This window comes from Ascaphus truei, chromosome 2 (genome assembly GCF_040206685.1).
Source record: "Ascaphus truei isolate aAscTru1 chromosome 2, aAscTru1.hap1, whole genome shotgun sequence".
NCBI lineage: Eukaryota > Metazoa > Chordata > Amphibia > Anura > Ascaphidae > Ascaphus > Ascaphus truei.
In genome coordinates this window covers 114,129,699-114,157,049 of record NC_134484.1, presented here as the reverse complement: position 1 = coordinate 114,157,049, position 27,351 = coordinate 114,129,699, and the positions used below count along the sequence as shown (strand labels likewise).

The 27,351-nt window shown below is 40.2% G+C and overlaps 1 protein-coding gene and 1 long non-coding RNA gene across 4 annotated transcripts in view; one reads left to right on the top strand and one right to left on the bottom strand.

Moving 5' to 3' along the window:
• Positions 1-27,351, top strand: part of RGS20 (regulator of G protein signaling 20) — a 165,580-nt gene that overhangs the window by 50,482 nt on the left and 87,747 nt on the right. The window contains exon 1 of one of the 3 annotated variants that reach the window (XM_075584337.1): positions 25,175-25,634. The exons of 1 other annotated variant lie outside the window; for it this stretch is intronic. In XM_075584337.1, coding sequence (XP_075440452.1) covers positions 25,530-25,634 — 105 coding nt within the window. In that variant the 5' untranslated portion in view covers positions 25,175-25,529. Of the gene's footprint in view, positions 1-25,174; positions 25,635-27,351 lie in introns of those variants that run through there. One more of the 3 variants, XM_075584347.1, reaches the window with a different exon arrangement.
• LOC142485308 (uncharacterized) lies at positions 4,113-25,584 on the bottom strand. The gene is made up of 3 exons (XR_012798372.1): positions 25,317-25,584; positions 12,657-12,774; positions 4,113-8,328 (listed from the first exon to the last, which is right to left on the bottom strand). It is a non-coding gene; the product is annotated as an uncharacterized LOC142485308 (long non-coding RNA).

Genomic DNA, 27,351 nt, shown 5'->3' with positions numbered 1-27,351 from the left:
ATCTAGCATCCGCTCTTGGGGAAAAAAAAGGAGTGGCGATACTGTTTCACAATAGTTTTCCATTTAAGGTGGATAAGGTTAAAAGGGACACAGAAGGAAGATACCTTATTTTGACGGGGACAGTACATAACAGTCGCTTAACTCTGGCTTCAGTTTACGCCCCCTGTGAAAATGACCCACAGTTCTTTAGGGCGTTTTTTGCACTACTGGATAGGGTGGCGGAGAGGAATCTAGTGATTGCAGGAGACTTTTATAAAAGATTAGACCCGACGTTAGATAGAGCACAACAGAGGACCAAGGACAGAACTGCAGGGGTGACGGCACTTCGACAGGGTCTCAGGGACAAACAGTTAGTCGACATTTGGAGAGAGCAGCACCCTAGTGACAGAGGCTTCATATTCTACTCGCACCCGCATGACAGCTACAGCAGAATCGATTACTTCTTCATATCAAATAGACTGGTTCCGCAGATCTCCTACTCAGGAATCCATGATATTTCATGGTCAGATCATGCACCGATTGAGCTGAGGTGCTCTCAAATTAAATTGGCCAGCCCAGGAGCAAATTGGAAAATAAATGAATCTTTAATTAAGATCCCCGAAGTAGCACAAAACATAAAGGACGAGATTTCGCAATTCTTTAAGACAAACATAGGCAGTGTGGAGTCCCATGTCACCTTATGTGAGGCTCAAAAAGCCACAATGACAGGGGTCCTGATTAATATAGCATCAGGAAGGAAAAAAGCAAGGGAGGCCAAAATGACTTGGCTGCGAGAGAAGCTCCATGAACTCTCTATACTGCATAACCGAACGGGTAGAGAGGAGACATTAAAGGAGTTGAAGGATGTAAGATTAGAACTTAACCTACTCCTTACTTCCCAGGCTGAAAAGTCACTGAGTTGGACAAAGAGGAAATTTTTCGAAAAATCGAACAAGCCAGATACCATGCTAGCTAGGAAAATTGGCAACAAACCACAAAACTACACCATCCACTCAATTAAAACTAGAACGGGAGACTTAACTTCTAATCCCAAACACATAGTTGAGGAGTTTAGAGCATATTATGAAAGATTATACGACGGGCAAAAGGTGAGGCATAACGATAAAACGAGGAAAGCTTTGGAAAAATTCTTAGCGGACTCGGGTTTGCCGAAAATAACAAGGTTGGAGCGAGAGTTTCTAGGAAAGGAGTTCACCACGGAGGAACTGTTAGAAGTAGTTACAAACCTTAAACCTGCAAAAGCTCCGGGCCCAGACGGTGTTTCGTATCTATATTATAAAAAATATATAGGGATTCTGTCCCCGCACTTATTACGGATGTTTAACCATATCCTAGCAGGGGGGTCCTTTTCAGACATGATGCTGCAGGCGTCCATCTCGGTGATTCATAAACAGGGCAAAGATCCCACCAATTGTCCAAGCTACATGCCGATCTCATTAATTAACTCAGATATCAAAATTTATTCCAAATGAATGGCCAATAGATTGAGTTCAATTCTTCCTAGGCTGATTCACCCAGATCAAGTTGGTTTTATCACAGGTAGGCAAGCGGCCGATAACACCAGAAGAATAGTAGATACCATTGACTATATTAATGCCAATAAAATCCCGGGCATCATATTAAGCCTTCATGCTGAAAAAGCCTTTGATAGAATTGACTGGCCCTACCTGGATGCCACACTTGCAGCGTTTGGAATGGGGGACACGGTATCTTGGGCAATCAAAGCGCTATACACGAACCTGACAGCGCAGGTAATCCATCAGGGGTTCCCATCAGGCGCGCTGAAAATTAAAAGTGGTACGAGACAGGGTTGCCCACTCTCGCCCTTGTTGTTCGCCCTATGCATGGAACCACTTGCAGCTCACATTCGGAGTAATAAAGATATCACAGAAATCCAAATCCACTCTCAGGAGTACAAGACCGCATTATATGCGGATGATGTTATATTGACACTCTCTAGGCCCCTGGTCTCTCTACCCAACCTCTTTGACCTCCTGGAAAAGTTTAATACGATCTCAGGGTTTAAAATCAACCAAACAAAATCGGAAGCGCTAAACCTAAACCTCCCAAAAGACACAGAAAAACTAATAGAGATTAACTTCAATTTGAATTGGCAACCCAAAATGATCAAATACCTACTGTAGGAGTTAATCTCACAAAGGAGGTTAAGTTGTTATATAAGGTAAACAACCCTAAACTCTTGCAATCTTTGAGAAAGGAGCTGAAGGAATGGGTGACGTATGGTATCTCCTGGATTGGAAGAATTTATAGCGTAAAGATGAACCTTCTCCCCAGACTATTATATCTTTTTCAGACACTCCCCATACCTTTAGAGAGGGCAGACTTCAAGAACATGCAGGCCCAGATTTTTAAGTTTATCTGGAAAAATAAAAAAGCTAGGATACCAGCAAAAACATTAGTGAGGCCCAAAACCGCAGGCGGACTGGCGGTACCTTGCTTTTTCTCATACTACAGAGCGGCACAATTGACCCAAATTATTTACTGGCACACGGACCCGAAACTACGTAGGTGGGTGGAGCTGGAGAGGGATATCTGTGCCCCACTAGAAATTCAGAATCTGATTTGGTACCCAAAACTTAGATTAAAGCAGATCTCGAGACCGCTGTCCTCAATGATCAACCCATTTGCAGTCTGGGAAGCCACCAAATTTAAATGCGCCCTGACCACGAGGAGCTCACTGATGACCCCATTATTTGGAAACCCGGACTTTGCTCCAGGGATGGACGAGGGACACTTTTTACTCTGGAAACAGAGTGGGTACGGGAGGCTGAAGGATCTGGAGGGCAGAATCACTATTCAGACATTTACACAGATTCAGTCAGATAAGGGCATTCCTAACACAGAATTCTTCAGATACCTCCAGATCCGGGCATTTTATACCAAACACACTAACCGTCCTAAAGTGACTAATTTTGAAACGCTCTGTGCACGTGGGCACGCATCACGGGGACTTATCTCTAGATTGTATAAGGAAGTGATCGATCCGGGAGAGGGCAGCAGACAGAGACTTGACTACATGACACAATGGGAGAGGGATCTGGGAGATACATTAGAGGATGAGGACTGGTTAAACATTTTTGAAGCGGCAGCAAGAACCTCGATCTGCACGACATTGAAGGAGAACTCATATAAAGTTCTAATGAGGTGGTTCCTCACCCCAGTTAGGTTATCTAAATTTGTACCAGGTTACTCCCCCTTGTGCCCTAGACTATGTGGAGAGCCTGGGGACTTGTTGCACATGCTGTGGTCTTGCCGTCGATTACGCCTGATCTGGGAGCAAATACAGGATTGGCTAAAGAGGATTTTGGGCCTCGAAATTCCTCTGGATCCCTGGTTATTGCTATTAAATAAACCACTGGAGGGCCTGTCGAGAGCAGGAAATAAACTAGTCGCCCATTTTGCGACAGCAATGAGGTGCAAGACCGCGGCATTGTGGAAACAAAACACGACTCCATCGATAGATAAGATTCGGAACAGAATTTGGTTCATCTGCCAGATGGAGAAATTGACAAGTTTGGTCAATGACACTGACTCAAATTTTCTAAAAGTCTGGTTTCCGTGGCTGGCGCAAACCGACATCACGGGGGTGAGCAATGCCACCATTTGGCTGTGATAGCGCGAGGTGAGTCTCCTTCAACGCATGGCAGTAGTCGCACCAAAAGGACGGACATGACTGTTAGAGACAATTGCAGCCTCAGCCTAAGTGGTTAGCTGGGAAGTGCGAGGTGTTAGAGAGGTCTGGAAAAACGGCGGCTCACGGCAGAACCGGTGGCGGTGGCAGCGGGGGTCCCCATTTCCCCATCTCCCCCCTTCCCCATCCCCCCCTCCCCTGGTGTGTCCCCCCCCCTCCCCTGGTGTGTCCCCCCCCCTCCCCTGAGTCTTTGTGTAAGTGTGTTTATGTGTGAATAGAAGTGGTAGTAAACACAGCAAAGAAGTTGACACATGTTACACTATGCTTTATAACTGCTGTATCTGAAAACGGAATAAAACATAAAGTTGAAGAAAAAAAAAGAGACGTGTGCAGAGGTACACACTAGAGACTGGTTTTAAGGTGAAATTAAATAAGGCATTTATTGCGCCTGCTTCTTTAACACAAGAAAATCATCAAACGTATGCAAATAAGGGGTCAAACAAAGCTTCTGTTCCACTTGGGAGTATTTCTAGTTAAACATATGCCGTCCACAACTCCCTTTAGATAGCATGTTTCCCAGCCCCAAACATATATTTTGATATGTGCAGATATACAACAGTCTAAGAAAGTAAAGTCTTATCTGTCTCTCTGGTAGCTGTAGAGGGGAATCCTTCTCTGCTCTCCTGGTGTAGCCTTTTTATCCTAAGGCACTTTCAGCTTTCAGGTTTTAGAAGTGTTACTCCCCTTGTTGTCTTGTTGTCTGGCTGTCAGTATACAGCTGCTCAAGACCTCTCTGTCCCTTCCTGTTTCAGCCCACATGTGAGCTCAGGAGTCTCCCCTTCCTGTCTCAGGAGGAGCCTTTTCTCTAACAAACCTCCAATCAGCCAGGTGCTGGTCAATTAACCAGCACACTGCTGGATTAGAGGCAAGTTTTCTGAACAGGGATAAGTCCCCTGTTACAGAGCATTAAACCTATTCCTGACATAGCACAGCGATAAAAAGCACCTTATCATTGCTTTATCACTGGGCTTATGGTTTTCGTGAATAGAGCCATAAATAAAATTGCCAATTTCTCGGCGTTTAGAGAATCTAGTCCAAAGAAAGCCAGGTATTGCAGAGAGCTCCAGTAAGGCGAGCGCAAACAAAAAAGAAACAAAAAACAAAATCAGTAAACCAATAAACTTAAATGGTGTGTGGAAATTGTGTGGGTGGAAGGGAAAATGGGCGAATGTAGATAGCAAAATCATAAAATCACTCACACGGCCACGTGTGAGTGTGATCACATCACATAGTAGGCTTTAGCCTGGAACTTGCTTCATAAATCGCTAATCCAGGAGATGATCTCAGAAGGAATGAAGGGGAAACAACAATAGGTGTGTGTCACTAATAAGTAACAATGCTATGAAGAAATATATAAAAAAAAACACTCACATGGCCATATGTGAGTGTGGACACTCAGAGAAAATCCAAGCCTCGCTTGTTGAACTCAATCCTCCTTGGTCACTCATACATAAAATGTAACATGGATGTAAAACCAGATACTTTTAATCAAAAAACAAGTTAAAATGTCCAAAAATAGAAAGTGATTACTGTCCAAGAACTCACAGCAGCTCTCCTGTATAGCACGATCGACGTCCGTGTCCGGAAGGTCTGGCGGCGAACGGCTGTTCAGGTCTGCCTCCGGTGGCTCGTGATGTCCAAAATCCTCCTCAGAACAACGCGTTTCGCTTGTAAGCTTTGTCAAGTTCTGAAGGAGGAGTCTCTGTGTCTTATTTACATAGTGGCTTGATTATGAAGATGTACTACAGCTGTGATAGCACAGAGTACTTGCGCAATAGCTATGACTCTGAAATGGCTGCCCAGATACATGTCTGTCTGAATTATATATTACTTGGCATCTGAATAGCTGGTGATTGTTAAAAAGGATTCCATATGGACAAATAGACTAATACAAAGTGGTACAGGTATCTACTAATAAACAATAAGTACTAATAAAACATAACAGTGGTGAATAATGTGCAATTGTTATGACGCTAAAATAGCTGTCCAAATACATGCCTATCCAAATGGTAAATTGCTTGGCACCTACATGAATCCATATGGACAAATAAACTAGTACAGAGTGGTACAAGTGACTGCTAATAGACAGTTAGTACTAACATAACAGTGATAGATGATGCAAATTGCACAAACCTAATACCTATTCTATGAATATAAATAATTTACACAGATACAATCCAATATGGTATAGCAGTTAATACAGCACATGCTAACTTTGACTCCATAAATATCTAATTGGGACAAGTAATAAACAGAAATATACATAATAATTGCGTCGATCGGGGAAAGTTGGAACTAGAGATCAAATGAGAAAATTGATGAAAAGAAATGTAAGTAAATAATACATGTGAAGACATAAATATAATAACAACATGAAGGCACATCTTTTGAAAAGTTAAATAAAAGCTCCCAGATCTATGTCAATGTTAAGACCTTGAGGGGCTAGGGTTTTCATCCTGTGTATCCATTTTGTTTCTTTACGAGCTAATGCTTGCACATGGTCCCCTCCCCGCCAATTTATTTGGACATGTTCTAGGCCTCTATAGATAAGGCCACCTGGATTACTGTTGTATTTCAATAAAAAGTGCTTTGATACACTATGTGTGACCAGACCCCTAGAGATGTTACCGATCTGTTCTAATATCCGTACGCTTAAAGGCCTGCTCGTGCGGCCCACATACTGCAGGCCGCATGGGCACTGAAGTAAATACACTACGTAAGTAGTTCTACAGTTTATAAAAGTATCAGTCTTGAATTGTTCTCCTGTTACTGTTGACTTAAAAGTGACTTTCTCTCCGTCTCCATTTTTACAAGCTTTGCAGCTTGAACATTTATAAAAACCATGGTTCTGTGTTAACCAATTACTCTGTTTCAATACATTTTTTGTTCTAAAAGTACTTGGAGCTAACCTAGTTTTAAGATTGTTGGCCTTTTTAAAAATGATTCTCGGATTTTCAGGTAAAACACCTTTAAAAATAGGATCTTGGTGCAGAAGATGCCAGTGGTTTTTAATCACTCCGGTAATCCTTCTATGATCCCTATTGAACTGGGTGATGAAAGGTACCTCAAATTCACCAAATGGTCTTTTTTCTTTAGGTTTTAAAAGTTCAGTTCTGTCTAATTGCCCGATATTTGTGATTGCCTTATCCAATTCTGTTTCATCGTATTTCCGTTCAAAACAGTGATTTTTTTAAATGGTTGCCTGTTCATTAAATATGGTTTCTTCTGTACAGTTACATCATATGCATCTAAACTGACCTGGGGGGATGTTATCCAGCCATTTATTGTGGTGGCAGCTGTTTCTCATTAAAAAATTGTTACTATCTACTTTTTTTTAAAATGTCTTTGTTTTGAGTACATTGTTCTCAATATAAATGGTTAAATCTAAAAAGTCCAATGACGAACTACTAATTTGTGACGTAAATGCTAAATTGAGATTATTGTCGTTAATGTGTAATAAAAATTTCTCCAAGTCAATTGTACTGCCTCGCCAAATGAAAAGGATATCATCTATGTAACGGTGCCAGAGGACTAGGTTTGCGCCAAATGGTTTGTTGGTCCAGATCCTATCTAGTTCCCACATACCCATAAAAATGTTCGCGTAACTTGGCGCAAACCTAGTCCCCATAGCAGTGCCGCACCGCTGTAGAAAATATTGTCCGTTAAAATTAAAAACATTGTGTTTGAGAATGAATAAAATGCTGTCTAATATAAAAGTCTTCTGCTCATCTATTAAATCATCATCGGTATCTAAAACTCTTCCCACTGCCTCATGGCCCTGTGTATGGTCAATGCTCGTATAAAGTGACGTAACGTCACTGGTTACCATAATAAAGTCCTTCTTCCACTCTACCTTTGACAGAACCTCCAGCACCTCCATAGTATCTCTGAGATAGGATCTCCTCCCCTGTGCATACTGCTGGAGAAAAAAATCTATATATTCTGATAAATTAGAGGTTACAGATCCTATCCCAGAGATTATAGGTCTTCCGGGAGGCGCTGTGAGGTTCTTATGGATATTCGGCAGAAAATAAAACACAGCCTTCATTGGATCTTTAGTATTCAGATAATCGAACTCTTTATCACTAAGGATCCCTCATTCCTTCCCCTTCATTAGTAATTGTAATAATTCATCCTTGAATATATTAGTGGGGTCTGTTTTTAAACAATCATAGGTAGTTGTGTCTGTTAAAATTCTACTAGCTTCCGCTAGATAGTAGGTTCTGTCCATAAGGACAATTCCTCCCCCCTTATCTGCCTGTTTGCAAATGATATCGTTGTCATCCATTACATTTCTTAAAGCACTTCTCTCTTGTTTACTTAGATTGTCTCTATATTTTGTATTTTTTTTTTGTAATTTCCTCTAAATCTTCCAGTATTGCTTGACTAAACACTTCTAGATGGTTTCCCTTGTGACCACTGAGATAGAATTTCGATCTATTTTTAAGTGTTGAGTGTTTATAGAGATCTTCTTGGAGAGCAGGTAATACAGGATGTTCAGCGCTCGTGCTACAGTTGATTGGTAATAGAAAATCCCTTTGCTGCACGTGTGTGGAGCGTCTCCCTAAGCAGCTCCCACCTCAAGGTTGTCCCCCTTAAAAAGGGGGGAAGACACCCTGAAAAACAAAAAAAGAGAATGCACACAATGCGCACCAGGGATTAAGTAATTGCCATTTAATAATAAAAATACACAAATAATACTGAGGGGATCCAACCCCACCTCAGTAACAGTTGTTACACAGCTAGGTTACAGTGACCATACATATGAACCCTGAGATACCTATGTCCCTAAACAGTGTAACACGTAAAATACAATAAAAAGCAAAAGTAATCAGTTAATATAAAACAATAATCCAAGATGGTTTAGGGAAAAACCGCCATAGAGGACTATCAATAGCTGACAGGGGGAGACGGTAACTCACACTGAACCAGAAATGCGGGTCCACGGTGACCGTATGAAGATCACGGCACCGCAGAGATGGAAACACTGCATGTGCTTCTTGCAGGCACCGTCTCAGCCCGTCAGCAAACACGCGCAAGATGACCTGTCGTGACCTCTACGCGTTTCGCACTACGTGCTTCGTCAGGTGGTGCCTGTTTCTGTGTGGTGGTGGTGGTGTATATCTCCTAGCTCTATTATCCTCATTGTCATATGATCTAAAGTTGCTGTGAAAATCTGATGTGGGTTTATTTGTTGTCCAGTCTCTGTTCTGATGTTGATCGTCCTTATGTGGATATGAGTGATGATACTCTCTAGGGGGACTTATCTCCTTTCTACATGTATCAGTTTGAAACTGTACGGTCTTGGTCTCTTGTGCAGAGTCTTTATTCTTTATTCTTCAGACTATCATCACGTATAAAATTCGGTCTATATGTAGAATTCACATTCCCTGATGTTGCTTTGTCAAATTTCTTGAATTTGTGATTCCTAGGTGTCTCCACTGTGGTTGGCACTAATTTCTTCCATTTAATGTTGGTACCCTCTAGATAATCCTCTTCATCTCTTTTAAATTTAATGTTTTTCTGCTCTACCACCTTATTCTCTAAAGTATCAATTTCTGTAACTAGTGTCTTGTTCCTTCTTATATAAACTTCATGTTTTGTGAATGGAATGAGTTTCTTTTTGATTATGTCAACTTCATTATCAATATCTGTTAACGTTTGTTTATGATGCTTAATAATTAAATTAATTAAAGCATAAGAACATTCATCTAGTGTATTCTCCCAGGCCACATTGTATTCAATATCAGCCAGGTCAAAAGAAGCTTTTTTAGACAAACGTAGACCCCTCGGTATACGTTTGACATCTAGATATTTTTCAAAAAATAGTAAATCTAGCCATTTCTTGGTATCACGTCTAAGTAATTTATCCAGTTTATCAAACTCATTGTTAATCAAATCTGCTTCACTTTTTCATCAGGGTAGAGAGAACTCTCTCACCCTCCCAACCCCCCCTCCCTTCTCTCTACCCTGATGAAAAAGTGTGTAAAACTTTGAGCTGTCTTTTTTCACTGTGGCCCTTCTCTCTCTCCTTTGCCTTGCATATAATACACGCCGTGGAGCCGCAAGCAGAGTGACGCGCCCGAGGACATTTCACCCTTTTTTCTACTTAAATCCACACAGAGGTTGGTGAATAACCTCTGAAAGACTCAGGCAGCGAAATCACTCTGTGGAAAGGACTGGAACCACAAATTGAACAGTAGGCAAAATTCTTTTATTGGCGCAAACTTTCCCCCTTTTTTCCCTAAAATCTGCTTCACAAATTGCCGCGTCATCGGCTCTTTTTATTCTGAGATCTAAATCATTACTTCTTTTGAGGCGTCTTGAAAAGATATCCTCAATGACCTCAATAGTTTCTTCTTGTACTTCAATAGTGTCTTCAATAGTTTCAATATTCTCCATTATAGTAAAAGTATGCTGCCACCAGTGAATAGGGAAAGATACACTAATAAATAGGAAACTGGGGCACTCCTACCAATTAATTACAATAATACCCAAAGCCTTTTGGGAATCTAAAATCACACATGGCCGTGTGAGTGATTTTATGATTTTGCTATCTACATTCACCCATTTTCCCTTCCACCCACACAATTTCCACACACCATTTAAGTTTATTGGTTTACTGATTTTGTTTTTTGTTTCTTTTTTGGTTCTGCTCGCCTTACTGTGTTTTCCTACTGTGTGAGGATCCTGGGAGATCCGTTGCCGGTTGAGAAGCAGCAAAGACTTGTGGCCAGTATTGCACTATTATTTTATATTGTGTATTATCGCCGCCTACAGACGTCTATTTTAGATTCCCACAAGGCTTTGGGTATTATTGTAATTAATTGGTAGGAGCGCCCCAGTTTTCCTATTTATCAATGCAGAGAGCTCCAATAGACAAATAAACTGATTAGAGATATTTTTTACGTAAATTAGCGAACCAGTCGAAATTTACTGGGGTTTTTTACATAAAATTTAGCAAACGCAGCAAACTTCACAAAACATTCACTAAGGTATAAAAGACAATGTAAATTGCAAATTCCAACGCAGAAGTAAATGCCATAATGTCACATGGAACTTTATATGCTGCCATTTTGCAGTAATCTGAAGAAAATATCACATTTCACCAGATTTGTGCGCATTCCCAAATAATGTGAACTTTTGCAAAAATGTTGAGACTAATGTAAAATGAAGGTGAAAAGCATGAAAAATGTTGCACAGCAAATTTCAAGGCATTCACATCACTGTAAAACTGAATGTAGGGCAGTGTATGGTAAATTACTTATAGAAATGATGCATCAAAATACCATACAGTGCTCATTAAATGAAACCTACACCTCAATCCCTACAAACTGAATATGGATGTCGTATTACAACTTACTTTACACCTAAGTAGAGTCTCAACAAATGTATTAACGTCAAACTAAAGAATGGTAGAATTCATTATTAGATGTACTGTTCATCTGAGCCAATATGACAGGTATACTCCTACAAATGAACATATATACCCCTAAATGTAAAGAGCAGTACATCTTTATTGATCTTGGTTGTTTAACTTGATGAAGAATTTTATAGCCAAGTAACCCATTATCTGAAATCAATTTTAAGTAAAATTTGTATTACTAGCATCTTAGTAAATCACTATACAGTATGTATTAACAGAAAAAAAACGACAAGGGAGAATAGAGAATATAATTGACCTACTATTGATTTCAGAAAAGTTGGCATCAGTTTTTAGTATAGAAAATTAAAAGCAGAATGATGCTACCGTGAGAATATTTTTATTACTATTCTGCTAAATATATTCAATGATCAATATAGTAACATTTTGCTTCCACAAAGGGATGCTGGCAGACTGAAAACAGTGACATTTACATTACAGGTAAGTCGCAGGAAATACATTTTAGAACATTTATGTTTTCAAGAACTACATTATATAGATGGATCCCTTTTTCCAGCTTGTGTTTAACTGTGGATCTTGCACATATTTATTCATATCTGATAGATGCCTGCAATGCTTGAGTGTATTTGTGAGTTTGTACAGTATGTTTGGCCAACACTGATTATTTGAATACCATTAGTGTACTGCCCCCTAAAATGTACTACTTCCACTTATTTTTCTAATCTTTTTCATTAATCCAATTATACTGATGAGTGGTAAAAAAAACAGCTACTGTACTCTTAAAAGGGAGGAACAGTGACTGTGTTTTACATCTTCAATTCTGTCTCTTAACTAGAGTTGGGCGAATCTCTTTAAATTTGCACATTTTGCATTATGGTGACATTTTCATGAAAATGCATATTGCTCAGGAATGGAAAATAGATCTGGGTGCTACCTTTGTGATAGTTCACTGGGAAATGTTGCAGCTTTCACTAGAATTTCGCGAAAATGGTATGCGCAGTAAAAAGGCCATGTGACCTGATGGCATTTGCTTTTGTCTTGATTATTTTTTTTAATTTTTAAGGACTGGTGGAATTATTTGCCTGATTCACGAAATTCTGCGAAACAATCTCACATCTGTACTCCTAATAGCAGACATACTTTCATACAGGGTCCTCATTTGCTGGAACACACAGCACTGTTTTGCCCAATCCCAGGCTCCTCTTAAATACATTTATACCAAACAAAATGCCATAATCATTTGCTCTCCAAACTGTCCAAGATTTGCAGTTTAATTACCCTAGAATCTATGTGTGTAGAGTAGCCCCAATTACTCTCACTTAACTTTTAAGATATTGGTTGGTTCTATTAAGGTATAAACCAATTTTTGAAAAAATCAATCTATTTTAAATACAAATAAATTGGGCAGTTACATAGTTACATAGTAGTTACATAGTAGTTACATAGTTACATAGTAGTTTCATGGTTACATAGTAGATGAAGTTGAAAAAGACACACGTCCATCAAGTTCAACCTATGCTAAATGTAGACGAATATACTTTATCCTATATTTGTACTTACTGTTTATTGATCCAGAGGAAGACAAACAAAGAACCCCAGTGACAATCATCCAATAATATATTATAAGGGGAAAAATAAATTCCTTCCTGGCTCCAAATAATGGCAAACACGTTTCTCCCTGTGATGTTAAAGAACAAAAATAGCATTGCTTTATTTATTTAGTCCATATCTTTTGTACTACTTTTTGAACCAATGTTATAGTTAGCAGATCTTGATAAACAGCACCTAATATTTTCTAACGAATCCATACACATCTTTGAATAATGAATAGTGTAAAAATGTCTACCTTCAAGTAACTGAACTAATTGTTTTTTTTTATTAATATCATATTATTGCTGATACATTTGTATCACACATCTTCATATGATAAGTAGTTTTTCATTAAAAAAAATATCAGAAAATTGTGATCAAAGTGAATGGGTGTTGATTAATAAAACATATTGCACTATTCTTTCTAAATTAATTTAACTGGTAGGATGACAGTGGCATCTGCCTGACAACTGCAGTACTACACCGGTGAAAGTCCAGTTATATGTTTTAGCTGGACCGCTTATATAAAAGGACTTAAATTATTGTTCACAAGTTCTACAACGTACTAGTCATATTTTAAAAACATGAATCCAAATTGAAACATGTCACACTGTAACTTTTTTATTTTAAAAGCAGAATGTCATTTATGTGGTGTGTTTTACTGTATAATCCATCCTGTGGGATATCTCAGTGTGTTCAACCTTACATTGGACCCTAAGGTCATAATTTGAACCTTTTGGCTCACACAGAAAATGATAAACATATGATAAATGATGACAACTTGGGCTTTAGAAATGATTTTTTTTTGTAACAATATATTTCAAGGTTTTATGGGTGAGGGAGAAATAATACAAAATGAAGAATGTCCATGGGAGAACAAACTCAGACTCTCGCTCAGCCAGAATCAGAAGTGTAGGTGCTAACAGGGGTAATATACCAAACTGAGCAGGGGAGAGAGGAAAGAAAACCCTGTAAATGATACGCACTAATAAGCAATAGAGAAAACATAGTATGGACAATGTGCAGATACTTAAAAAGTAAACTTTAATAACAATGCTTAATAAAAGAGGGCGGTATAACACATGTACACATACTGTATAACATAGACATAGTGTGCTGTAACAATATCAAATGTGAAGAGATATAATAGTCTTAATGAAACATAATTAGTGAGATCCCATTTAGCAGGGACAGCCTTGATAAATATTACAGAAGCTAATATGGTTAAAAGAAACAACTGATTAAAAAATAAACAGAATAACAAAACTAATGTTTAGGGTGCACCCAGTCTGGCTGACTTCTAGCTTTGTGCTGCAGTTTGTGAAATGCTGCAGCTAGTATGTAACATTATATAATAGACAGTCTGCTGTTTGGAACAAAGCAACAGATCTGTTTGTGATACTTTGTTGCCAAAGGGCAGAGCTCAAAAAGGTGTGTCAGAGTATTCTTCAAAAGAGAAAGTGGATATGACTTTCTAAACGTTTGCTGTAGCAACCAAAGGATGCTCCGCACATTTTTTTTTTTTAAATCATTAAAAATGGTATTGGGAGTTTTGAAAAAAATGCAGACTATTATCTAATATTACAAAACTGATTTATGTAAAAAACCACATGTACATTAGGATTGTTCACGTTTTGCTGCTTTAAATCCATCGGAACACTTTGAATACACACTTTGAATAATTCTTTGAACTCAAACCTTTAAAGTAATTTTAATGTTTCGGATTAGATTACAATAGTTTAATATAGGTTAAACTTTATGGACATATGTCTTTTTTTAATCTCGTCAACTATGTACAGTAACTACGGTATGTAACACATTTACGAGCTACGAAGGAAAAGCTCCTATTTCTCATTTAAAGAACATGCATGTAGCACATTGTATCTGATACCTGTGGACATAATACAGTGACATCAATTTACATTGTACTTCTTATATAGTGTTAATCTACATAACAGACCTACAATTGTGCAAATGTTCATGGGGATTGAGTGACAAATATATGATAGGATAAAAAGCGAAAGGGGTCTCTTTGGCATAACTAGGTGTTTTTGCACCCGGAGAAAGTTCCTTTAACTGTGCCCCCACATAGCAAAGTGACAGACACTTACACACAGCACACTGACAGACACTGACACACAGCACAGCACACTGACAAACAGCATACTTACACACATTGACATACAGCAGCACACTGACATAAAGAAAGGCACAGTACACTGACACACAGCAGCACAGAGCACACTTACAGCATTCTTACACACACTGACAAGCAGTGCACTTACACACACTGCCATTCAACATACTTATACACTGCAGCACACAGCACACAATACTTATTTTATGAAGTGCCGTAGTTGCAATCTGAAGACTTTGTATTTACAAAATAGCTTTTATTTATTAGTATACAGCATACTTATACAAATCAGCACACAGTACACAGCACACAGACACTCCTCGCCCCTCCCCATGACACTGAAGTCATGGAGAACAAGGGAGTCCTACAGCTTTCCGACTTTCTCCTGTTCCCAGCCTCTGCTGCCCGCTCTCTTCTCCTCCACTCCCTAACCGGCGCTGCACTGACATGCATGTTAGTCAGCGCTGCAGCCAGTCACAGCTCTTGATCCTGATGGATGTCACAGTAGGGAAGCAGAATCTGGTGGTGGGATTTTCTGCAGCACTGATTCACAGGTGTAGGCTGGATCCATGGTGACCGTGCGCATGACATCACCCGCTTTTAGCTGCAGGGATTTGTGGCCAGGGTAGACACGACGGGGAGGCATGTCGGGGGCGTGTCGGGGGGCGTGGCCGTGACATCACAGAGATGGTTCACCCTCATTGGGTGGACCGCTCACATGACCTGGCCATTGCGACGTGGAATAAAATTTAACTGATTCCTCATGCACCCTTGCACTGTCACACGCACCGTCTATAGCAGCGATCATTGGCTTAAGGCATTGTGATTGCGCCGTGTGCGCAAGCCTCCGCACCGTCTCCCCAACCATGGCAGCGGCCTAAGTCACCAACCAACACAGGCACCAGGGGGGATTTCTGTGCCCCCTACCAGGCTGCGACCGGGGCAGTTGCCTCACTTATGTTCCACCCCCGTTCCATATCTGTATAGACATATATATATATAGATATATAAAGTGTCAGTGCCACCCCCTCCCCCCACCGTCAGCGGCCTTGCAAGCCCTCCCCTTCCACACCTGTATTTGTCTCCCCCCTCTGTTTCTTATGCATCCCCCATCTCTTCCTCACACTCTCCCCCCTCCCTCTCTTATACCCCCTCTTTCCTCTCACTGCCCCCCCCCTCCACTATAACTCAATTACCCCCTCTCACTCTATCCCCCCTTCCTCACTCATTTCCCACTCCTCCCCTGGCAACACACACGATCCCCCCCAATACCCATAAAAACCCTGCTGCACACACAATAATTACCCCTACACAATAATTACCCCCACAATACAAAACATCCCTACCCCCCAGATTCATGCACCACTACGCACCCCCATATGCAAACACCACTACTCCCTCAGATACAAACACCACTACTCCCCCCAGATAAAATTACCACTACTCCTCAAATATAATTGCCACCCCCACCCCAAAATACAATTACCACCACGACCACAAATACAATTACCACAACCCGCACTCAGATACAAATAGCCCCCCCCAAATACAATTATCACCACCAACACAAATATAATGACTCCTACCACCCCTCAAATATAATTACCCACCCCCATATACAATTCCCCCAAATACAATGACCACCTCCCCAAAATACAATTACCCCCAATACAATTAACACCACACCTCCAATACAATTACCCCCCCCAAATACAATTACCACCAGCCCCCAAATACAATTACCCGCCCAAATACAATTACCCCCAATATGAAATTACCACTTACCTCTGGCCACAACTGCCACCGCCGGGCTCCAGCTCTCCCGAGCTGCACTGCCTGTCTCTTCCCACATTGTTCTCTCTCTCCCGCCGGTGCATACCACTGAAAGAGAGAGGCCGGCTGGGCAGCCAGAGCAGCTGAGAAGAGAGAAGGGAGCGGGGGCCCGGCAGTGGCAACAAGAGGTCCCCCACAGCCTCTGGGCCCGGGACACTTGTCCTGGCTCTCTCCCCCTGTTGGCGGCCCTATCACCAGGCATGCACCCCAGAGCCAGTTTTATGGTAGATCGATAGGCACAGTCCTTCAGCGTGCCCCAAATTGATTGGTGCCCTGATCGACCACGCCTATAGTTCTATCCTAAGGCTGAGGTTCCTCTGGAGGCTGCTGCACGCATGTCTGGTGTTCTGGCAGCACGTGCACAGCTGACAACCGCAATCTGCGGTCTGTTAGCAGCGATGGAGGCACGGGACGTGGCCTAAACGGGGCGGGTGGGCACAGCCATGAACTTGCTAGGCTGCCATTGATTCTAGGATTTGTAGGCAAAGATTATTTATTATTCCACCGTGGCAAAGCTAATTTCACTTTTTGTACTATTAAATGAGAGGAATTAAGAATTCAAACTATATATTAAATAAACAGGATACAGTGAAGAGCTTTCTTATGTTGAACTATCTGCTACTCTGAAAGGGGGTGACCCTGACAGGATGTGGAGCTGATCTGAATGGGTCTACCGAGGGTGGATTTATAGTGGTTGAGACAAAGCACATTCACCCACATGTATTTAAGTACAGTATGCAGTAGCAGCGCACGGACAGGGGGCTCATAGTGTAATTAAGCCCTTCACTGTCCGAGGGGAGAGGAAATAGTTAACAAGAGGAAAGCAACCAGGTCTATTTCAGCAACAGAAGAGCCGCTTGAAGTAAAAATGAATGTAATGAAAATATAGCATAGAGAAAGGGATTTGGCTCTGGCAATCTCCCATCTTGATTGGCTCACAGCGCACCATGTGACACGTTGCCACATGGGAACACAATCTTGTTGTATCCCCTGCTGGCTGACGCGCCACAGTGCGAAGAGGGACGACAAGCAAGGAGACACCGGGGCCAGGTAGATAGGAGGTGAGGGGCGCGCACACCACCGTGCGCACCGCCGTCAGCAGCAGGGACCTAGCCTTAAGCATCACACCTGGCTTCATACATATGATGCATAATTTGATGTTTGAAATTAATTATGACACATGACATCATGTCAAATACCTTATTAATACAATTGAAAAAAAAAAAACAGAATGATGTGTATTTTTATATTTTAGTAAATATAAATGATCAGTGTAATGTTATTTATAATAGCCATACGCTGAAATAATACATTATGTTAACCTATATAATGAAATATCTACTGTAGTAACTTATTCTATACAAACGCTATTAAAAGACTTTTTAGGGTGCAAGCCAAGTTTCAAATTTTTTGCCACACAGTTTATTATTTTTTAGTACATACCATTAATATCTGTACCACTAGCTCAGTCCATTTTTATTGGTCAAAATAATGCAACAACTCCTTTTTGTCACATATTGAGAAAGTTTAGGTTAGTACATTTAAATGCAAACCATGCACAATTTAAAGTGGGATTTCTGTGCACCAATTTTGCACAAAAAAGCAATTTCTGACATTTAGTACATAGGCCCCTACATATATTTAAACCCTGAACCAAAAACAACAGTGAATATGTCCACTTTTAGTTTCAACTTTCCCCTAGGCTCCCTTAACAAGGGTTTCTCTAGGTGTTGTGTTAGTATTTCACAGTAATAATCTGGTCTGTTATATTGTTACTTTATCATTCACTGATAATACAATGGTGCAGAACATGCTGGTAACTTATAAATGGTGATGATGGTAATGACGATAATAATACCATTATTGTAGTTCCATTAGTGGCCAGCAGGAGGGACCATGAAATATACTGAGGATGTGATGAAAAAGAATGAATTCAATCTTCCTCCATCGTTCTTTTTGCACCAGTTTTTCACCAGGGAATCTTTGTTAAATGTCTCTATAAGTGACTATCAACATTAAAATTTTCACTGCGACTACTTAGCTGAGCACTTAAAGAGAGCCTGAAACTGGACCCCAGAGCTGAAGAGATGCCTATGCCCTTATACAAAAGTAGTGCAAAATTGAGTAAAAAGAACAGCATTACTTTTCCTTGTGGCAAAAGTCATGCAAAATGTTTTTTTCCTTCATAAATCTGGTGGTGGTGGTGGGTGTTGTTGCCCCTATACGTCACAAGGGAGACCTTAAAGCAGCAATACTACTTCCCCTTTGTTTTGTTTTCTTTTTCTTATTTTTATATGTGAAGCATGTGTCAACATATAATTCTAAATGCTTACCTAAACTGGCAATCGTTTGGTGCTTCTGTTATAAATCTGTAAATATCCTGATTCTGTGCCTAACATAATGGCCGCCTTTCAGTTTCAATTAATCCTCCAGTCAGTGTAACACAGCAGTAACCATGCATCCTTATACTACTAAGGTAACATTATCTATTGTTACAGTTTACACTGGGAACATTGGCAACAAATTATCAATCATTAATGGTGACCAACCGCTCAACCTAATACTCCAAGGCCACGTACATCGTGAGCGCGTCTGCGCTTGCGACGGTGTGGGCGGCACAATCAAAATGGTGTGCCTATATGAGGTCGACCATAAAGCACGGGACTGCGCGCATGATGTAGAGCGCCAGCGCTCGCAATGCGCGAAGGAAACAAATAAATTTGTTTCTGTCGCGCAACAGCCGGCTCACATGAGAGGTTCGCCCAATGAGGGCGAAACAGCTCGGTGACGTCATGGCTACGCCCCTGACATGCCCCCGACACACCCCCTCATTGCATCCACCTAGAGGGCACAAATCGCTCCAGCTAGGGGTGGCGTGAAGCCATGCGCACGGTTGCGCACGCACCCACCATGGACGCGGCCTAACAGTAGAAAGATACATGTATTGGTACTCTAATCAGGGTGCAAGTAGGAAAATAAGTCCATATATACAAATAAGACCCCAGAAGGTTTCAGAAAAGGTCCTACTAATAGCACTCACTGTGGAAAAATACCATATGAGTCAAAGAGATATCAATATCTCTACCACAAATAGTGGATATACACTGGCGACACACTTTATTCGAGCTCGGCTAGTCCCACGAATTCGGGTATACCCGGGTGTATTGAGGTTTGTGACTGTTTTCTGCCCGAGTGCATTGAGTTATTTTCCAGGCAGGGATTGAAGCATTTTATTCCCGCTGGCTGCAATACTGCACAGTATATATATATATACTGCATTACAATTCATGAATTTATGCCATCTGGTAGACACGCGAAGCATTGCAGCCTATTAAATCCTAATCATTATCATTTAACAGATCAGCCGCCCATCAGCCAGGCATGAACCCAGGCTGGGAAGGCAAATGCAACGGGGCTTGTCAGAGGTGAGGAGCGGCGCATTCCAGGTATCTGCCAGGTACATACCGGGTATTTGCTCGAATAAAGTGTGTCGGTGCAGTAGCCTGGAATAAATTACTGACTTAAGAAACCTCCTAAAATGGGTGCCATCTTTGGATCTCCACTATATGGCCAATATCGCGGTTTACATGGGCATTCAGAGCCCACTTACTGTACATATCAATATGTCTATATTTAGTCTGTGTTTTGCTATTATACAGGGAGATTTTCAGGCTGAGATACTATAAGAGCATTTATGGTTCGCTTATATTACCATTGCTGCACGCTACTAATGATATGGCATCTGTCTATTGTAACGGATACAGGCAACATTCTTATGTAAGTGTGTATGTATGTGATCAGTTACAATGAGATATAGCGCTTCATTGCTATCTTAGTACTTAGGAAGGTATTTTCAGGAACCCTACATAGAGAGACTGTTCCCTTATTTATACCTATAGATATCATGTGATTATAGACCATCCATCAGAAAAACAAATATAGGCATCTCGATATAGCATATTCCTCTAAACAGTGAGTTGGTTCCATATACGGAAAATACATTTCTATCATAGGACTACCTATCCTGTATATAGATTATACACCCACCTGTCTCATATTTTGCAACTAGCACATCTGATCCAACACACAGCTCTGGGCTGCCCCCCCTCCCCCCCCACCCCCCAATGGTAGATTTTTTTATATCACTTTCACTGTGTATAGTTCACTTGCATTGTTATTTTTTTTTTGATGTGATCAAAATGTTATTGTATTCATTTTATGGTCCGCAGTTGATCTTCTTAGGAGGTTTCTTGAGACAGTAATTTAATCCAGACTGTATCCACGATTTAGTGGCAGAGATATCAATGTCTGGACTCACATGGTATTTTTCCAGATTTTCCAAAGCGAGCTCAATTATTAGAACCTTTTCTGACCCTTCTGGGGTCTTATTTGTATATATCAACAAATTGTCACAAAGGAAAGTGTTGCAAATATCTTGCACTGCTTGGAGGTGGGCTAAAACCTGCTATAGAAATCAACAGATGCTTTAAAACTAATTAAACATATCATTAAGAGTTGAATACAAATGTAAAAAAAACATTTTTTTTCAAACAGTCACTATTATCTAATACTACTAAATGTATTATTATTATAATTGTTAAAACATAAGTTTTGACATGTGTTGCTGCTTTCGTATTTCAAGGTGCTCCCAATGCTGAACCTTGCAAAGTAGTGCTTCAATAGGGATCCTCTTTGAAAAATCTACTACTATCTCTTTTGCTTGTATTACTTCAGCATACTTCCATAACACCCAACATGTTTTGGGGATTATTATTCATCTCCGCATTAATGGGCAGTTACGTTATTTAACGCTTTGGCTGCCAGAGAGGCTAGCAACGCGTTGCAGAGCCTTTCTTGCAGCCAAGAGGTTTAGCAGGTCTACAGAACATACTAAAGATCCTTCCCCCATTTCTTCTGTGAATTAAAACGATCCTACTGTAGCTAGATACTGCTCTAAATAAAACTGCACCGAATGTATTCACTTATGGAAGGCAAACGGTTAATGTACAAAGGAAGAATGAGCTTTCAGTTATGTAGGTGCAAGTTGTTTATCATTTATTCATGCCATCTAATTGACTCTTTCGCATGGAGTGTCCAATGAGCCCCTTCGAACAGATCCTTGGTAATTATCTGTTCAGGTTATTGGCCAACAACCACAAGGCACTTCGGAAAATGTGGACATTCACATACTGTAGTTCTAGAGAGAAAAAAGGAAAATATTCAAGTAATCAGGGCAAACGATGCACATGGGAAACGTGAGTGGTTTGAGGCATGATCTGCAATTTGTTTTCAGATCCATTAGTGGAGAGGTACCTAAATATAACAACCTACAGCTCTTGTGTTGTATAGACAGTCATAGAAGCTGAGATGTATGTACAATGTTTAGCGTATTTACTGCCAGAGGTTCCAGTAACGCATTCTATCTGTAGCTGTATCTGCAATGCGTTGCTGGAGCCTATAGCAGTGAAAGGGTTTAACTGTGTTGTACAGCGTAGGTACTGCAAAGTCCCACATTACTGTTAATTCCCAAATGTGTTTAATGATATGGGAGTATTTTTTAAATCCCACCAAACTGTTACAGAATTCCTAGTTTCTACATCTAAAAAAATATCTTAAAATCCTACAAATCACCTTTGCTACAGAAGGAGTAACGTTAAACTGAGCCTGTGTTGTTTATTTTCTGATAAGAAGGGTGGCAGCTGATGCCTACAAATGAGTAACCCTGTGTACAGTAGAAAATGTGTTGGTATAGAACAAAAAGAGAAAGAGGCTCTTCTGCAGATACACCCCCGGGCAAATGATAAGTACTGTAAGTTTCTTACAAGCTGTGTCACATTGCAAGTCAGTTTTTAATTCTGCTAAACTTTCCCCAATCATTTGGCATAAACTAGAGAAAGGAAAGTTAAAAAGCTTTGCTGCTAAGCAACAACCCGGTTACTGTTCACACTTACCTATCATTCCTTAAATCAAACCTATAATTACAATACAGTACGTCTATGACGGTCAATAAATAACTACTAAGTGACCAAACAGTTAAGTATTTTAAAATCATTGTGAATTCAGTGTTTCCTTCTATACAAAGGCATGCATAGAGTCTATAATGTAATATTGTATTTTTTTAACTGTCAACGTTGTATATTCATTGTAACACATGCAGTACTAACATATTAACTAATCACTTCTAGGTTACTCATTTTATTATTTTTTTCAGTAACTGTTCCTACATTCCGCAAAAAAAAGATCTGGGAATTTATCAAGAGGCCATACTGTATGTCATGCTTAAGGTGTAGCTCAAGTCAGGACACATGTACAGTACCTTGTATTTCAAGGACACATTCAGTGTTAATAGTGCTGTAAACTGACCATGCAGACAGATGTTGTTATTGTAGTAAGTTTGAAACAAATACATACACGGAAGTTGAAAGCCTATCCTGTAATCACAAGAGCGAATGATAATGATTGTGTGCAAAGCACTTAATAAAACACAGTTTTAGTCCAACCCGAATTGTGCTGTGTTGTGACCTCAGATGGACCATGACTATGTGCCTCTGTATTACTGTGCATCATTCAGGACCAGCCAAAACGTTCCTGCGCTCTCCATGGTGCTGAACTTCAGCCTGAATAGAGAACTCACATTGACTTGCACATTGTACTTTGATAAAGCACACTAATAGAGTTACTTATGTAATAATTATGAACTGTAGTCATGTTATCTTAACATTTCTGCTATAGACAGAGTATCAATGATCAGACAACACCAAAACAGAGATTAATTTTAATTATGAGTACATTATACATCCAGCTTTTCCTTTATCTTGTGCAAAAAAAAATGAGGCATTCCAAAATACCCACCCAGATTAAAAAAAGGAAAGGAGCTCTTTATTTAGTTATGCAGTGGAAGACAAAAAAACAAAAAGACGGACACTAATAATAATAATATTAATAATAATAATAATAATAATAATAATAATAATAATGGCACATGTTTTATATGTGTGTGCTTGTCTTTGTATCATTCCCCTACTATGACCTACAGCTTCACGGACTAAAAACGAAAGACACAATTCTCCTATGCTTCTTTTTGACTATACTCCAGGAACATGGGACACTATTGCAAAATTAAACAGCTATGTTTAAACAGTATGTTGTGGATCATATCTAAATAAAAGGGAAACTACACACACTGTATATGGGATACTTTTCATTGCGAAATCAAGAAACACTTTCTTAAATCAAGTCAGATTGTTTTCCATGACCCTTAAATGTGACTGGCTGCAGAATGATCGTAATATGTTTAGAAAATACGTCCAAAATGTAAGAGAAGAACAGCTGAGAAAAGAGGGATATCTTCAGTCAGTTGTTCACTATATCTAAGTGGATCTTGTTTATAACCTAGTGGAAACGTAGGTATATACTATTTATGAAGCTGCAGCTATCCAGAGTACAATGAAGGTAATATTTGTACAAATTAGAACCATGCAAAAAAAAACACATTCAATTAGATTTATTTTCTCTTATTAATCTGGTGCTTGCAGTGGGGTTTTTTTTTTATATAGCTGGAAGACTATAATAAAGAAAATCCTCTGCTTCCTCTCCTTCCTCTGCATGTATTGGTCTCTTTAGGTTGTATGAGAAGTGACATCTAATGGCTCATTTAGTACTAGTGGGGTCTGAAAACATTAAGGGCCCTTGCTTTGCATGCCTCCTGTTAACAGAAAGGGTTAACTGGACCATGTTCCTGTTTTGCTTTATCTCAGTAACCAGGGAACCCTGCTTCCAGCTCCGGTGAGAATGAAGGAAGTGACGTGATTGTTATTTATGTATCAGGTCGTTTTTTGCTGCTGTGAAATCCTCGTCATGGTCTCCTCCTTTTGTCTGCAGATAGCTGGAGGAAACACAGCTATCTGCAGACTCAGTCCCCAAAGTGCGCTTGTGGACCATGTGTGAAAGTGCAAATGACTGATACCTGCACAGATGGTCCCAGCGGAAATCACAACACATGTATTTGTTAAATCTGTCACACATTTGCTTAACCTGGGAAACTCGAAATTGTCAACTATGGTGCTCTGAGGTTAACCCATGCAGTGCTAGTGAGCAGTCACCGACTTACAAATGTACAGTATTGTTGTATTGTATATGGCTAGTATTATTAATCTGTATCCCCCTGAATGTCTAAGGCACACAGTCTCTTTATCAATGTATTTTAAATACATTCACTGCATGGTGCACCCTTTTTTGTTGGGTTGCAACTCCTGGGAAATATAAAACATGAATTCCAATATGGTACCTAAGTTTTACCTTTATGTATAACCTAGTGGCATCAATTAGACAGGTCAAAGGGGGCATTTGGTTTAAGAAAGAAAAATGAGCCTCTTTTCCTCTTTCTCCAATAAGCCTCTGGTTTTTAAGCTTTTTAACAAGTATTAGGTGCATATGCATTGTTTAACTCAGTATGAATGAGACACACACACACACACACACACACACACACACAATGTACACCTTGCCAGGATACACAGACTGCTGTGAGCTGAGGGTAATGTCAAGGGATTCACTGTGAAAGGAAAGCTGTTGCCTGCATCTCTCCGAGAGGAGCCTTTTAATCGGTCTCTCTGGCATTCACGGTTCATTTCTCATTTTACTCCAATATAATCACTTACGTCCCTGTCCTGGGCTCCTTGCAACCACACTGCTCGGCGTCCTCCAAACCAACCATCTTTTACAGAAGTCTTCCAAGTGAGCAGGAATCAAACATGTGCAATCACACCATTTAGGGGATATGGCTTTGCAAGGCAGCTGAGATACCGTGGAATACTAATAATTATTGTTATCGTCCTCCTCATAATAATACTAATAAAACAAGCCCCCGACGCATGCGCATGGATGATGAGCAGCCGGCCCTGGGTGAGGGACCCAGCTTTAACGGATGTGATCAAGGCAAAGATTTACAGCTATCTCCCGGAATTGATGGTGAAATTGTAAGTATTCACAGCACTGACACAACGCGCTGATTGCGCGCTGATTGCAGGCGAATGAACCTGTTGTGTCCAGTCTGGTTATGAAGGCTGTGGGTCTTTGTTACATTTCCCTTGCAGAAGGTGTGCGCTATGTGTGTGTGTGAGTCTTTACTGTACCAGCTTCTTGCCTTGTAAATCACACATTGCCAGTGAAGCATTTCCCACCCATCAGTGGGATCGGATTCCATTTTTATGGTTTGCTTTTTTGGGGGGGTTGTTTCTGTTTCTGGCCACACAGACGATGTAATCTTTTTTTCTCTCACAATCATGTTTGATGTCACAATCGTTTCCCATTTACGTTGGGAAATGATAACCAGGTATATACAGTATGCCAAAGAGGGTCGTGTTAGACCGCTCATGTTTTCCCCTCCAACTGAATGTGCAGGAGGAGTGTGTGGGATTCCGAGAGCACCTTTCATGTTTTTCCCTCACCAGCGTTGCATTGGCTGCAGATTTGCTGCATGTCACGTTTCACTACAGGTTGCACAATTTCTCATTGGAAAAAAAATCCCAAACCAATAAATGCTTGGAGAAATAGGGTTATATTTACTGGCTAACATGGCATTGTGGATGCATGATTTTGCTAGCTCTCGCTTGGCTTCTTTAAGCATGTCTGATACAAGTATCCAGTGCTCTTAGATTCATAGGTCTCCATCTGAGCAAGTAGGGTGGGCAATGTATGTTCCTTCTTCAGGTATGCTGGCTACAAGCATTCAGGAGCTCTGATTCCCTTCTACAAGTATGCCAAACACAAGCATCCAGAGCTCTTCTATCCATTCCTCAGAGATGCCTATACAGTAAGCATCCTAGAACGGTCCTGTCCCACGTCTTCAGGTATACCTGACATGAGCATTCAGGAGCTTACAGGTCCTTTCTTCAGTTTGTTATTCAGGACCCTAGCTCCCTTCCTCGGATCCTGCAAGCATTAAAACCCCTGCAAACTTGCACATTCAGATATCAGATACCCAATACTGGTGTTCGCTATTCACAAATAGGTTTCTGAATTTCTTCTTTCCTATCCAACTTTTACAAGGCTAGAGAGAAAATGTGTGTTTTATCATCTGTTGCAAAGGAATTGCTGTTGTGCGCTGTGTATAGTTACCTCTTTGCTGTAGAACCACAGGAATAATGTTATACTAACGATTCATCACACCCCAGTATATAGCTAGATTTAGTAGATTGTGCTGTACTGTAAAGAAAAGTAATCATATTCACTGCCAAGGTATCGCATTTGAACCTTTGATTGTAATGTTGTGTTTTGAATTTAGCACCGAGTGAAAAAAGGGTCGGAATGTGAATTTAAAAAATGCAATATATCATATTGTTTATTAGTAATATACAAAGAGTCCACAGCTTCGTACCAATTGGTCCTGTGCAGTAATGTACGTGTTCCTCTTTGTGATTCCGTTTGTGCCGATGTATTTCTGGAAGTTGCTGTTACTACTTTATAAAGGGAAACCTTTGGATGTAGATTTAACTCTTACAACCTCAGATTGGAGTTGCAAGGCCTATCTAGAACTGACTCGTTTTTGTCATTGTAATGTTGTTGAATAATAATCTATTTGATCAAATTTCCCAAATAGAAATGTGTTATTTCTGACATACAGTTAGAAACGCAACCTAAAATAATACAGTGATACAGTAATGATTAGAAGTAGATCAATAACAAAATATTTGT